At 37.8% G+C, this 15,177-nt stretch overlaps 3 protein-coding genes and 1 long non-coding RNA gene across 4 annotated transcripts; 3 read left to right on the top strand and 1 right to left on the bottom strand.

The window, feature by feature from the left end:
* The first annotated feature begins 5,833 nt into the window (after positions 1-5,833).
* On the top strand, positions 5,834-6,313 carry LOC104440698. Its single transcript, XM_039311496.1, has one exon. It carries the CDS (start codon positions 5,834-5,836, stop codon positions 6,311-6,313), a length of 480 nt encoding a protein of 159 aa, XP_039167430.1.
* Positions 6,314-9,487: 3,174 nt separating this feature from the next.
* Positions 9,488-12,257, bottom strand: LOC120292977. The gene is made up of 4 exons (XR_005550602.1): positions 11,439-12,257; positions 11,101-11,152; positions 10,892-10,996; positions 9,488-9,928 (listed from the first exon to the last, which is right to left on the bottom strand). It is a non-coding gene; the product is annotated as an uncharacterized LOC120292977 (long non-coding RNA).
* Positions 12,258-12,868: 611 nt separating this feature from the next.
* On the top strand, positions 12,869-13,808 carry LOC120292976. Its single transcript, XM_039311634.1, has 4 exons — positions 12,869-13,207; positions 13,369-13,417; positions 13,556-13,639; positions 13,728-13,808. Exons 1-4 carry the CDS (start codon positions 13,053-13,055, stop codon positions 13,800-13,802), a joined length of 363 nt encoding a protein of 120 aa, XP_039167568.1. The 5' UTR covers positions 12,869-13,052; the 3' UTR covers positions 13,803-13,808.
* Positions 13,809-13,889: 81 nt separating this feature from the next.
* On the top strand, positions 13,890-14,911 carry LOC108959299 (cyclin-B2-2-like). Its single transcript, XM_018872817.2, has 3 exons — positions 13,890-14,192; positions 14,292-14,470; positions 14,590-14,911. The coding sequence occupies exons 1-3, from the start codon at positions 14,088-14,090 to the stop codon at positions 14,777-14,779; spliced, it is 474 nt and encodes a 157-aa protein (XP_018728362.2). The 5' UTR covers positions 13,890-14,087; the 3' UTR covers positions 14,780-14,911.
* Positions 14,912-15,177: the final 266 nt, after the last annotated feature.

Consider the following 15,177-nt stretch of genomic DNA (forward strand, 5'->3'; position numbering starts at 1 on the left):
TACCTGCTTGAAACATTTCAATCGTACCAGAATTGCCATAGAGTGAACAATATCATATCTGTAAATATAGACAACTTTCTTTTGGGCTAATCACCTGTTGCTTAAGACACTTTACTGACCTTACTTCTGAGCAAGACTCCCCAGGAAGCTTCTTTATCCAATTTCCTTGGCAAATATGTTACGATTTCTCAAATTAAGGATTACATTATGTGATATTGGTTTCTAAGTTCAACAGTTGTCTTGCATTCCAGTACTCAACAGCTATCCTTGGGTGTAGGTTCCGTTTATGAATTTTCTTTCCTCTCTGTGATTTTCATAGGTGGGGTCAATTTGTCAATTATGTCCATATTGCTGCCTAAGTTTGGCGAACTGTGGCTTGGTAGTTCGTAGTTTTGGTGTTCATTTCCAGATGTTTAGTTGACTCAAGACCATGAAGCTGAATCGAATGACATATGATTGTATGTCCCTTGGCTGCAATGAATAACATTCGACAAATCCATCCAAATTAATCATCAAACTACAATTTTGGTTGATGTGAGTGCGTATGTCCCACGAGCCGATTGTATCGTACTTTGTTTCCAAAATGACAGAGGACCCATTCAGTTGGAATTGGAACGATATTATATGCTAAATTTTTTACTAAGATTAATTCTATTGATCACGATTCCGTGTGAATACATGTAACTTAGCTTTGTTTTCAAAATTATTATACTACCGAAAAGTAAAATATGCTTATCGGGTTTATGTGATCAATTTTTTTCTACGTAGCCCTATATATAAGTTATGACTTTCCAAGCACGGTTGGTTATACGAAATATAAAAATATTTTGGCATGTCTAAATATTCGTTGCGCTTTTTCATTACGTAGTTAAAGAAATATTTTTGGAATACCAACATGGACGGATGACAAATGAGCAGGATGGGCCGTTCGAGCCCAGTCAATGGGCCTATTTTTTAAGCCCATTTAGGAAAGAAAACTGTGCAATTTGAATATATATTCCCATAAAAATTAATGGACAACTAATCCGTGCAACTTAGGGAATCACATTAAGCTAGTCATTCGACGGGAACGACTTTGTCTTTATTATATGCCCATCACCAACTTTATCCAAAAGTAAGTTATTCTTCAAGGAAAGCATAAAGAAACGAAGATACCATAAAGTCAGTAAAATTCACATATTCTAGCACAAAAAAAGAAACTCTTTTGTTCCTCGTGATCGGGCAACGGCCGCCCTCACCAAATTTAACAAGTTTAGTGGGCCTTGCCATTGGCTAGTGATGGTTGTGATCCTCACCGGTCACAATAAAGAAAAAGAAAATTAATTAAAATTTGTCCATGTCAATACAAGTCATACCAACTAGGACGGTTAGCATCTATGTCAGTCCCTTCCAGGCAAAATTGGCTGGATTAATTCAATTGGCATAAATGCAAAAGATTTAAGACTAATTTAGTTCAACTGAAATATTTAGGACTAAATGAGTATAAATGCAATAAGTTTGCGACTTTTTTTATACGTTTCCCCTCTTATGTGGCATTTTTAAAATGTTTTCTCTCTTCTACATGGTATTGGCCTTACCAAAACATGAAAAAAAAAAAAAAAAAGCATCATTTTGGCCCAAATTTTTTAATCAAAATTTTAATTAAATGAATTTCAAAAAGGATTTAAAAAAATACAAAAAAGAAGAAAAAAAAGGCAAGGGAATGGCAAGGGCCCTCGCCGGCGCCACACCATAGTCACCGGAAAGGGCAAGCAGGAGTTGTCAAGGCCTTGGCTATAAGCGAGGGCCAGCCCTCCACTTTAGATCTGCCCTCCCCGAGATCAAATGACCCTCGGCGAGACCGCAGGCCACGATTGGCTAATGCAAGGCGTCCTCACAACGGTCTGCTCGAGGGCCGCTTGATTTGGGTGGATGGCGACAATCCTCGCCCAAATCCCACCAACACTTTCTGGTGATGATAGGAGGCAGTGCCGAGGGTCCTTGCCCTTGATTTTTTTTTTTTTTAACTTCTTTTGTGTCTATGTAAAATTCATATTTTATATTTTTAATCTAACTTTGTTAAGATTTAAGTTTAAAAAAATCAGATGTGGACAAAATGATGTCATTTTAACATTATCTTTCTTATTTTAGTCACATCCTATGTAGCACCGACATGGACACGTGACACGTGACACGACACTACACGACACTACACGACACGCCGACACGTCATTTCTTAGAAATAGAGAATTCCGACACGTTCCGACACGTTATATATTAAATATATTTTTATGTATAAATACATAAATAAATAATAATAATAATAGCCTAGAATTAATTTACATGAAATATATTAAATAATATCATTCATTATTTTAATTTGTTACAATAATACACAAAACTTAGAGGAAAAACATTGTTTAAAGAAAAATGCTGAAATGATATTTTTAAATTTATTTATTTATCATATATAGCATTTTTTTTTATTACTTCTTTCATAGTAAAAGACTTTTTTTTTTTTTTTTAAAAAATAAAACAATTCTAAAAAAAAAAAAAAAAAACTGAAAAAAATGACCCCGTGCGTGTATATTTATAGCAATTTTATTACTTCTTTTATTACTTATTTTGTGTATATTTATATTTTGACCTCTCAAGTATTATAAATTTTTAAAATTGACCCCGTGCGTGTCGGAATCGCGTGTCGGAATTCTGGACTCGCGTGTCGGAGCGTGTCGGAAAGAGTTGACCACGTGTCGGATTTTTCGACACTCGTTGACCGCGTGTCGGAGCATGTCGGGACGTGTCGGACACGTGTCGGAGTGTCGGACACGACACGAAGGCTTCCGGAGAGTGTCCGTGCTACATAGGTCACATCAACACCATGTAAGAGTAAAAAAAAAAAAACAACGTTAGCTTCTTTCATTATGACATATTTCAATTATATTTTTGTGATAAGTTTCAGGACTTGCAGTGCACTTATTCATAGAAATTTAGAAAGAAATTCAATCCCCTCAAGTTTATATAGTTGATTGAGGTGTTAAAAGATTATAACCCAGGAATTAAAAAGTTATGTGTTCAAATTCTATCAATTCACGCAAAATGTTCAAATTTAGGGTTACTAACACAAGTCAAAAACTCTAATGCCCAGATTTCCCATAAACAATAGCCTATTGACCCACACAAATCTTAAATATTTTCGTCACCCACCCAGCTTCTATTGTGGCTTACAAACTTCAACCTAGATAGCGACAACTTTTTAAACATTTGTTGGGGATCATCCATCTCTGCATGAGAGAGAGGGAGGTGATGATGTCTTGCGTCTGGCGGCATTTGGGCATCTCATGTGGGGAGGCCAAGTCAGGATTTGGATAGTAAAAGTTTGCAACAAGGTTACTTTAGGGGAAATAAATAGTGATGTGATATATAAAGACCCTTTTTATTTGTTGTTGTGTTTGATCACACGAAAATGGGGCTGGGGATGCAAAGAAGTTTTGGAAATGAAAGATGCAAAAGATGGTGATGCAAAATTTTGGCTTCCGAAGGGAAAAATTCAGTAGGGTTTCTAACTTTTTCCACCAAATTGGTAAGGAATTCTCTTTTGACCACGTCATCGCGATGATTGGGGAGTGGAAAATTCATCATGTGGAATGAGGGCATTGAACCACCAACTTCTCATTTTTCAACCCGTGAAGGAAGGAACTGTTGACTTCGGTTCAATCACAAAAGGACAAGCACACCACGCGGCTGATTGGTCATAAAAATTTCGCGTTTTTCCACGTTCAGACACAAAACCTCGACAGTTGAGGGCAAAAGAAAGAGAAACTCGAAAAATCTCATGCTCCAACTAATGTTTATTTTTTTTAAAAAAAACTAATGTTTATTTAATTTGAAATAATTGAAATTTTGTAAAATTACTTTAGATGATTACTTGATGAGTGTTTTTGATGCACTTGCTAGAGAAATTTCAATAGGTTTTTGTGTTTCCAATTTGTTTGACATGAAGCATTTAATTTGAGGCGAACGATCACTCGTTTAGATCACACTCTCACTAAGAGGCGCATTTACAATTCCAAGAATAGAATCTCACTAGATATATGTGGATAATGAAACAAATGTGTATTTATGGAATAAGTTGAATCAAAAGATTATCCTTTTATTCAAGAGAAGTGGAAATTGGTTCATTAATAACTGGCACTTGTTTTTCTTATTTAGGCTGGGGTACTGTCACCTGCCACCTTAGAGAACCAAAAGGAAAAAAAGTAGGATCCACTTAAGATGAGCCTATTTGAAGGCAAGTTATCGTTCCTAAGATCAAAACTCGAAAGTGATTGCGTCGTTTAATTAACAAGTGTATTGTCACAAACTTTAAAAAAAAAAAGTAGGATTCATTACGATCGAATTACATAAATCTAACATTTGATTTATTTTCTTATTCTGTCTATTTTGTTGTTCAATCGCTTGCTTCCACAACATGCCATATGATAAATTTTCCTGCGGAAAATTATCAAAATATTAGAATTTTTTAATTTTCTTTTTCTTTTTTCTTTTTCCTTCTTGTTATCTGTCATAGATGAGGGACGAGCTCGCACAAGGCTAGCAAGAGCTAGGCAAGCTCGTCTCTCACCTATGGTCAGTTGCTAACGGTCGCCTTGGCCAGTGACTAGTCAAAGAAGAAGGAAAAAAGAAAAGGAAGAGATGAAAAATAAAGAAAAAATGGAGAGAAGAATTTTAAAAATAAAAATTCGACCTTTTTTAACAAACATTTCATTAAATAAGGGCCCGACTTATGAGGACCTGCATATGACCTTAATGGACCTGAGCCTAAGTGTTGGGGTCTAGAGATTGAGCATTGGGGACTTGAGCATTGCCTTTATGGAATTCAAGTGCCAAGGCATCGAGCATGGGCATTAAGGCTTTGGGCCAGATCTAGATGGACTCGAGCATGAGTGCCGAGGGCCTGATGGACTCGAAGTCATAGGCCGAAGACTTGGTCTTGAATGCTAGGGACTCGGGAACTAGGTTTGGGGTTCTTGTGTTTAAGTATAAAGTTTTAGGTAAGTGTTGATACCTAATCATTGAATATAAGCATAGGTCCTCCGTTAAATAGGAAAAATTCTTTTAAGCTACTAGAACATCAGAAAAGAAGGAAAATATTTTATCGAAATGTGTCTTTTGTGAAGCAAACAAAGCCTTAATTTCATGACAATTTTCTATTAGGTATTTATTTATTTTTGGTTTGACCTATTTGGTATGAAAAAGTTCAATTCACGGGTCTCGTTTGCTTAATAAACCAATTAAAACTTGGCACATTACTTAGCAAGCAAATTTTAATAAAATCCCTCAATACATCCGCTACTTTCCTCGATGTCTTTTGGCCAAAAGCATCTCCCTTCTTACTTTACTTGACTTTTTACCCCCAGCCCCATGTGGTGTGGCACAATTAGTAGTGCTGCTTCGACCCCACCCATGTGTTTCAAGTTCGAATCCTCCAATTTACGTTGCATTTTTCTGGCATCATCTAAGGGATTTATCCGTCGCAATGGACACGGGTCAAGATGATAGGAATTACTCTCACGGCCACAACCAAAAAAAAAAAAAAAAAGTTTTTACTCCTCGAAGATCACTATAATAATAGAGAAATACAAGCAACAGAAAATCCGTAATTTTTTTTTTCTGGGAGCGTGAATAAAACTTATTACTAAATTTAACATTAGATTGCTTATAAATAGAGATAATTTAACATTAAATATTTTTTAAATAGTTAAATCAAATGCTCACAGTAGAGAGAAACAGGCTAAATTCCATGACTCCATCTATAATTTTCGAGAGAGAGAGAGAAGAGAGAGAGAGATAGATGGCGTGCTCCCGAGGAATATACGCCCTTCTAGCTCTATGCGTCCTCTTCTCCACAGATGTTACTCAATCGGAATCGAGAGAATTGCGACCCTCCGACCACGGGCTGCAGTTCCAGGATCCGCCGCCAGCCGGAGTGAAGCCGCCCCGGGAGACGGCGTCCTTCTTCGGGGGTTCTCCGTCAGTGTCGTCTCCGGCAGTGCCGCTCCTGAACGGGACAAATTCGAGCGACGACCCGTGGTGGCGAGGAGCAGGAAGAGGGAGGAGAGAACACGTGAGAGGGGTGCTCTTGCTGGCGAGCATCGTGTGCGGAATTGCTGGCGCCTCTCTGTTGTTCGCTGCCGGGCTGGCTTTTCTCTTTAAGTTCCGAAAGGAGAGGTCGGCAGGGGCGGCAGCCCCACCACCACCTCCTCCTCCGCCACAGCCACCGCTTCTGCTTCTGCCGCCGGCGTCCGGACAATCGGGAGATTGCAAAAAGTGAATCGGTTCGCTGTTATCATTGCTGATGATGTAGTGTTGTAGTTGTTGATTCTTGCCGGACGACACCATGTAAATTATGTGAAGAGTATCACAAAATCATTCATTGCTCCAAAGGAAAAAGCAACGTTGCTATGATAACCCCTTTCCCTTTCTTCTGGACTTTGGTTTTCTCTGTCTTTTTATCCCCACTTAAATTAGGTCTAGCACCATACAAAAAGCCTTGAATGAAAGCTTCTCAATTAAGATTGTCTGGGGATTAGCATGGGTCTGATTCTCCACCTACTCGAATGCGATCAATATGTCCATCGAATCATAACTCCATAACCTATTTGGTGACGGAGGTTGATCTAGCATTTATTACTTCAAAGGACAAAACATAAGACTAAAATCGAGTTTATATAACTCAAATTCATCACAATCGTTGCTTATATGGAACCTTTGTAGATTTTATGATGTGAGGCTCAGGCTTAATGAGCTCAAGCCAATCAACTCAGATTTTAAATTTTAATCCAGATTTCATTGGTCGACACTTTTTGCAATTTAAAGTGGTGTTTATACCTTTATTTAATGAGATAGGTTTTCCTTTGATGAAATTCCTATATCCCCACCTCAATTGTATGTCCAGTCAATTTCAGGGAATGACGTTGTCTCCACTCCTCATGATGTAAAGTTCCCAACTTAGGTGTTTTCCTTGATTGATCGATGTTAAAGAAGTGATTTATATGAAGTGATTCATACGGAATTCCATGTGTTTTTCCATTATTAGTGTGATCATGTTTTTTCATCCTTTAGCTCTCTTGATTGGTTTTTTTGACCAATGAGTTACAAATATAAATATCATCAAAATTTATATTGCTATCCAAAATTTTGAGGAAACTGTGCCACCTTGCAACGATTTGCAACAAGCGAGGAAACTTAAAGGAGGATTTTAAAAGCTCACACCAAACCCATCCGAAACCCTTTTACGGAAATTGTGTACAGAAAAGGCAAGCGGTAGGTAGGGCCATGATTTTGCCCCTGCATAAGAAGTCCTTTTAAAACATACGAAAACGAAGTGGCTTGCATTATTTATATGCTATGTTTTGTTTTTCCTAATATAGAAAGAAATCACCAAAGATAATCTATTTTTTCATTTCAAGAATAGGAAAATAACAAAAAATAAAGAAAGAAAGAAACTATCTTCATTGTGGTAATACTATCTTTATTATGGTGAGAAAAATTTTCGCTGAGCTGAAATCATCTTTCCTATTATGAGATTGACATCTTGGCATTGTGATTGTTGCATCCCTCGCAAGAAGTGAGTAGAAAAGAGGCTACTCATGTCCAAAGTATGTATGTAGGAATATTTATCATGGTAATCTTAGAAATTTTAGAGAAATTTCTATTTCTAGTGCAACTCTCTTCATTAAAGCATTCTCATTTCCTGCTTTAACATATCCATTTTGTAGATAATCCTTTATTAGTTCAGTTTCTTAGTTTGATAATGTATAGTTGCTTGACTTTGTTTCGTAATTCGAATTGATTAATTTTTTTATGACATTTTTGATTGATTAATGTTAGAGAAGTTTCCTATCTTGTTTTTCAAATAAAAATCGATTCAACATCTTTTAGTCGATTGAGTCTTGCTATGATTATTTGTTTTCTTTTTAGTTACGAAGTCCATCAATTCTGCTTCAAAAAATTTAGTTATGCACGTCACACATGTATTTTTGTTAAAGGATATCACATTGTTCCATTAACAACAAGGGAAAAAAAAACTCTTTTTATGCATGACTCTTCCTTTCTAATGCCTAAAACGAACTCTCATGAACAGGGCGAGATATGGATGCAAAATTTATACTTATGACATTATCAATACGTTTTGTCTCATTATGATTTTTTTCAAATTCACTAACAAATGCCCTTGTCATGGATTTGTAGCAAGCTATTCCAATGTGAGTATTACTTGACTTTTTGGCGATAGGATGCTGGACTATTCATATCCAACTAGGATGTCTGACAAAGTTCTAAATTGTCCAGAGTGGGAATCATTAGGGTAAATTCAGCCTTTTCCCTCACCTTTTATAGTGAAGAGTTAGGTATAGTCTTGTATGCTCTTCACCTGCGATAATTATCCAACGCTAATTTCTTAAGCTAGGACAGTCACACGGTTTGATCTTGTCTGCTAACCATCTCAGTGGTTGATCAAGTCTTGAGGTTGAGCTCATATCATGACAAATTTCATTATCTCCCACATCTTTTTGGCATTAATCAGGGTACAGTTTACATTAATTGGCAAAGATTAAAAAAAAAAAAATTTATTACCCCACTTGATCTAACACAATGTTCCCCGAACAATATGTCAATATTAAAGTACATAATTTATTAGCTTAGATGTAATTTGATATAATGGTTAATACATCTAAATTCACCTGCTGAGAATTCTATTTTGTATTTTTTTTTCTCACTTGTCTAATCTATTACTTAGGAAAACAAGACAAAAAAATTGTGTAAGATCGTATCTAATCTTTTCGTAAATTTATTAATTGATCTACAGATCTATGTGTGCACAAACATGATTTAACAACACATTAATTATATAATCACATCTATCCACATTTGTTCTCTCAGCCTCTAGATATGTTGCTCCGACAAGGGGATCTCCTAGACTACCATGCTCTCTCTGTCATTCTGTTACAGGTACTACCTCTCGTCCAAGCAGGAAAGTTTTGGCCCGGTGCAGTCCAGCAATAACGTCTCCTAAGTCCATCCGTTCACGATGCAGCCGAAGAGATGACCTCGATCCGAAGGATCATAGCCAAGCACGTGCTTATGTTGCCGTTGTCCTCCAACTCTCTCTCTTCATTCGAATTTAGTAAGAGATCTATGACCTGCATGAGCCTATCTGGAACAGCCGTTTTGATGAAACAATGGAGGTTGAAGTTGTCCATGTACATGCTTTCCGTGGATCTCTTTCCTGTGAACAATTCGAGCAAGAGAATCCTGTAGCTGTAGACATCAACATTGGTTGATACTTACCATACTCTGCAACATACATTATGATGATCTGGACAATGCCGACCAAGTTCCCATCAGTTTTGCGTTTCTTTTTCCTTCCGTGAGAATTAAAGGGGAGACAGAATAGAAAACTGCTACTACATCAAGAAGACAAATGGTATCCAATATTTCAATCCTCATCATCACTACTTTCATATTCACATAAAGACTGGAGTGCAATGCTCAGGTGGGAAGTTGGACCAGCTTTCTTTACCACAGCAATTCGCACAGAGGAAGAAGTGGACAACAATTTACTCGAACTGCAGACATGATGGAAAGACGCGGAACTGTAACCAGAAAACTTGCACAAACAACCAGCGCCACATGTAAAAAGTTACTTTATATGAGCCTACTTCCATGAATGGAGTCTTCATTTTAATAAAATCCAAAGCGCTTGCAGGAAAAGGGAAGTGCCCAGCTGATCTGTCTCAACGCATACATCATTCAGAAGAGCTAACGTAATTGAAGAAAACATGTTCAAGAAACTTGCAATGCCTCTGTCATTCAAGATGTCACTGGAAGTAGCTTTTGTCAAGGAATCTATCGGCTTGTCCAGAAATTCCTCAGAAAATTTCCTCTTCTGCATTTCAAATCAAACATATAAGTAAGCTTTTCTCTAGGCCTCAAAAACAAAAGACAATTCCATATTAAATCAATAACTTACGCTCACCTTAAATTCAAAGACAACTATAACAATATCCTAACAAATTACACAAAGAAAGAGAACCCAACTTGATTATACGTATTCTTAAGTAGAGGGGAGATTCAAAGAACGCTAGTCATTCTATAGAGAAGAATCCAGAACCACATGGAAGACAATCTAATCCATGAAGCATGTTCACCTTTCCTGATTATCAAATGGAGGTACTATCAGTTTTATCGACAGTGTATACACAATCAGCAGACCAGTGAATCATGCTCTTCTGAGAGGTTTGGCATATATTTTCGTTAGAGTTGAAAATACATGCATGTACTGGCAATTAAAAGACTCATTTTTTGCTTGATGACATGTGATTCACAAACTATGATCTAACAACTTTAGAACATCTCTTGGTGTCAAAAATTAGGTCCTGAAAGTTCTCAAGTAATTTTATAACTCTCGCTCTTTTAAGTTGCTGATTCTTCAACATGCAAATGTCTGACAATACATGTGACACAGATTAAGCACATAAGATGACATGGATTAAGCAAAGAAAAGCATGCTATACAAATCTCATGTCAATGCATATGCATCTAATGCAAGTAAAGCAAGACAATTGTAAACTTAATCCATACTGAATCAGGGGTTGATGATCACCAAAACAGCATTTCCAATAGAGTATCTTCAAATGAACACAAACTTTTAGATATACTCCTGGATTATACGTAGATTAAAGTACCATATACATTTTATTAAATTATACATGAGCAGCTTGTTTTGTCAAGCAAATGACCAGTTCAGCCAGAGCTTATTCATAACGCATTTAAGACTTCTCAACAGATTCACACACTTAAAGGTAGCCGACAAGGAAGCGAATATGCTGACAATTAGAGAATTAGTGACCTTGAGAGTGTTCAATTATTCGTCGTCACTAGCAGAAGGTTGAGTCAGATTTTCCTCATCCTCTGAATCTTCATCTTCAATCCTACGGACAAAATCTTTGGATGTCTGCAAGCAAGTTCCAGCAAATTAATAAGTATAAATAAAAAGAATGAAAAATAGTTCATTTTAGAGAAGTGAAATCAAATAAAGAAGGGCGGTTTAATACTAACCTGAAATACTTGATTTAGTAAGCGCTTCATCCTCTTCCCCGAATTTCCTTTCCTGTCACAGCAACAAAGTCAGGGATAGGAATTGGATCATAGTTTGGACTAAAGTCCAACTCATGGAGTATAAGTTCTGACAATCAATTCATAAAAGCAACCATGAAGGCAACCAATCTAACATAACCCATTTCCCACTACAGAAACTACTGTTAGACTAACAAGTGAGCTCCATTGATTCTTTAAAAATTAGAAAAACATGAACAATTAAGCTGTTGTTAATTAATTTGACGGAACAGAAGAACAAATCATAGATCTCTGCAATCTTATCAAATAGAATAGATTACCAAATGAAGTGATAAAGAACCAACTGCACATAGTAGGATAAGGCTCCAAGGCTCCAATGTTGCTATCACATGAATAAATCTCTGAGTTTACAATTCTTTTCCTGCAAACTAGGATGCAAACAATTGGTATCTCTGACTTTTCAAATAATCTGAAACTCAAGAGACAAAAAACCAGAAGGCATGCAGTACACAGTCCACTGTGACCCAAAAAAACTCTTAACAATTTACTCTGTCTTCTCTTGTTTTTCTTTTGGATGAAACTAGCCAAGCATCTAGCATGTCACGGTGGCTGGAATGGTCCCGGATATTTGACAGGTAAGTCCAAAGTAAATGTCATCGGAAGCATCGTCCGGAGCTTCCCCTGCCGATCCTCGGACCTCCGAACCCTAGACAGCTTCTTAGGGTCGAAATCCGGCGGGTAATGCTTGGCCGCCCTCTTTCGTTCTCCCATCCCCTTCTCCTCTCGAACTCCAATCGAACCAGGACGGCGGAAACGCCATCGAAACCCGAGGCGAGTCGCTACAGTATCCCAAATCCCCGACGCCGAACCTTCGCGAGGAGCTTCCACACGAAGAAACCCGGCGAGCAATCGTCGAGGCCTCGAGGGCAGTGCCTCGCGCCGGAAAGTCGCCGACCGGAGCCACCGGCGGACACCGCGAGCTCGAGAAATGCGGCTCCCGCGGGCGTCGACGCGGAGGCAGGAGACGAACCGGAGAATGCGGCGCCGGCGAGGGATCACCGGAGGGCGGCGGCTGTCGTCGTCGTCATCGTCGACGGATCAATTTCCGGGAATGACTACGTGGACCGCTACGAACTAAAATTGAGCCCACTAGCAGTGACTCATATGAAGCAATTCATAGAGAATTCCACGTGCCATTATTTTTAGCATGATCAATTTTTTTTTTTTCTTCCTTCACTTTTCCAGTGGATTTTAAATTCATCGATGGATTACAAACATAAACACCGTCGATATTTATATTCGAATCCAAAATTTTAAGGAAATCGCATCATGTTATAGTAGTAGTTCTCAACAGGCAAGGAAACTTCATTTTTTTTAAGGAAAAGTATTATTTTTATTCCGTTTCTTTACATATTAGATTGCAAACTGTCATTCTATTAATTATTTCCTTATAAACGGTCTTCAACTGAATCATTCTCCATTAGAAAGCAAATATTTACTTTATTTACCAAAAGCATATACAAAATGATATCGGCGTAAAAGGTAATTTTCTTCACTTTCCCGTGAAAATATAAATATTTATCGAAATTTCCAAAAATTATTAAAAATCTTATACAAACATTAGTCATTTTCGAGCTCAGAAAATCGACGGGCAAAGTACCATAAAAATTTACATAACATAGGAATTAGAAATTGAAATATTCACCGCAAAAACTTTGGTAGTTTCCTATTTTAGAACGTTGCATCTTGTACATATTGTCTCAGTCTTCCTCACCCATTCTCAGTTCTCTCTTCCCCTCTGTCTCTAAGCTTCTCGCTGCTGTCTCCTTGCTCTGTTGTTGCTGTCTAGAGATTTGTCTCGTTGCTGTTCTCTTGCTCTGTTGTTGCTGTCTAGAGATTTGTCTCTTTCTCTCTCCGCCAATACTCGTCCGACCATGAGTTCTATTGCGGCGAAACCTGTCTGCGCAATCCCACTGGACAAGCGTAAGGCTAAGGGTAAGGCCGTTCTCTGCAAGAAAGGCGTTGAATTGAAGCAGATGCGCAATATTCTGGGCCCTATGTCGCGCATCAAGATAGGGCCTCTCAGATAGTACGTCTGCTGCTCTTTTTTTTCTTTTTTTCTTTTTTTTTTTTTGGCCATTTTCTTTCTTTTCTCTTGCATGTTAATCCAAAATCTCCTTTCATTACGATTTCTCTGGAGGGTATTATGATCTTGCTTACTCTGTTTTCTCTGATGATGTTTCTGACCAGTCACCAATGCCAACCGGTCAATGCCAAAAAATTTCCAGCAAATGTAAATGTAAGTGTATCGCTAACAAGATTTATCTAGCGTTTGTTCTGATCATTGTGTTTATTGGATTGTACATGAAATTTCAGAGCTTCAAATAATGCGTGGAGTTCTATCATTCTTGACCCATACAAGGCTTATCCTTTTCAGAGCGATGTAAATGATGATGCTAATGTTCCCATGGAAGCCTACGAGTACGCTGACGATATATGCGCCTTCTACAAATCGAAAGAGGTGAACTATTTATTTATTGTTTGATTTATGTTCCAATTTTGTCACTTTACACTGACATTATGCTGAGTCACTGAATTATTCCATGCAGAAATCTATGTGCATAAAACCAAATTTAATTGCTAGACTGAAGCACGGCTTCATGTTTTGTGGAGTGGTTGATTGAGGTAACTAGGATGAAATTTTACCATCTTTCCTCTAGTATAAGCTGTGAAGAACTCGCAATTTTACTTTTTTTACTGAAATTTTACCAACTGAGGCGTTGTATCTTGCCATCTATCTGTTCGACCGATTTTTGGCTCTTCATCCAGTGGAAAAGAAGAGAGTGATTTTGGTTGGAGTGACTGCCCTACAATTGGCTGCCAAATATGCTGGAATAAGAGAGTCCATTCCTTGTGTCCATTCGTTTTCCTGCTTGGCGCTTATCTCCATTAATTTTGTTCTTGGCAATATGCAGGAGTACTTGATGTTGAAGACCTTAGGGTATGACTTGTCAATTTCGACTCCGTCCATATTTATGTGGAAATTCCTTGACGAAACTCTCTCTGATGATAAGGTACTTTGTTTTTTTTAATGTTATTTCATGGTGTCATGAATTGATCTTAATACATCAGTATAGAAAATGATTTGGGTTTCTTTTTGTAACTCTAACCAGATCAAGAACTTGTCCAGTTTCTTCATTGATCTCTGCCTAGTTTGGTATGAAACATGCACATTTCGACCTTCAATATTAACTGCCGCTGCAATTTACACCGCCCATGCCACTGTTAGAAGGCGTAAGCCATGTAGTAAAATCTATGAGCAATTAACCGGATGTAGTGTCGGGCAAATCTGGTTAAGTAGCAAGAGACTTCAATTTATTATTTATTACATCTTCATGTCTTTGTTTATCTCCTTTAGGGACTTAGGAATCTAATGGATTATTTCTTTCTGGCTACTTTTCTTTTGTATAGGAAATGCTCGAGATTGATGGTGACTTCCCATATAAAAGCAAGGAGTGTCGAAAGTGTTTACAAGAAGTACAACACGAGCAGATACAACTGGGTAGCTAGAGCTAGACCGGCTCGTTTTCTCTTGACCAAATTTAGCAAGGCCATGTTCATCACCTTTAAGCTCATCTTGTTTCTCCTAAAAGACACTTGACAGCATTTTGTTTTGGTGTTGAGGTATTTGTGTCAAGGGATTTTTTGGTATTAGAGGGTCTCTAGGTAAGAGCCGAGTCTTGGTACTGTACAGATGATTTCCAGTTTATCGGCTGTTTCAAAGCCCTTGAACAGAAAGTCAAAAAGCCAGTTCTATATCTCCATGGGTGTATGGGTGTGCTTGCACCTACATCCATCTCTAAATAGGATTGATCACTTCACTGAAGAGTAAAAAACCAATCTTTCCCAAATTGAAGACCACAAAAAATACTTGTTATGGGCAATAAGAGGAAGTAAAGACTATACTGGGGATGAAGCATACTATAACAGCACCATCACAAGCCCAGGAGGTAGTCAGTGGCGGAAAAGGAACTCAGAGGAGTTATTGGATGCATATCT

This window comes from Eucalyptus grandis, chromosome 4 (genome assembly GCF_016545825.1).
Source record: "Eucalyptus grandis isolate ANBG69807.140 chromosome 4, ASM1654582v1, whole genome shotgun sequence".
Classification (NCBI taxonomy): Eukaryota; Viridiplantae; Streptophyta; class Magnoliopsida; order Myrtales; family Myrtaceae; genus Eucalyptus; species Eucalyptus grandis.

Bases quoted from the DNA above. Each gene is read 5' to 3' on its own strand.
- LOC104440698 (XM_039311496.1), top strand. From the start codon at position 5,834: ATGGCGTGCTCCCGAGGAATATACGCCCTTCTAGCTCTATGCGTCCTC.
- LOC120292976 (XM_039311634.1), top strand. From the start codon at position 13,053: ATGAGTTCTATTGCGGCGAAACCTGTCTGCGCAATCCCACTGGACAAG. The intron at 13,418-13,555 runs GTAAGTGTATCG...TATCCTTTTCAG, and splicing joins AATTTCCAGCAAATGTAAAT to AGCGATGTAAATGATGATGC. The intron at 13,640-13,727 runs GTGAACTATTTA...TATTCCATGCAG, and splicing joins CCTTCTACAAATCGAAAGAG to AAATCTATGTGCATAAAACC.
- LOC108959299 (XM_018872817.2), top strand. From the start codon at position 14,088: ATGCAGGAGTACTTGATGTTGAAGACCTTAGGGTATGACTTGTCAATT. The intron at 14,193-14,291 runs GTACTTTGTTTT...AACTCTAACCAG, and splicing joins AAACTCTCTCTGATGATAAG to ATCAAGAACTTGTCCAGTTT. The intron at 14,471-14,589 runs GTTAAGTAGCAA...TCTTTTGTATAG, and splicing joins TGTAGTGTCGGGCAAATCTG to GAAATGCTCGAGATTGATGG.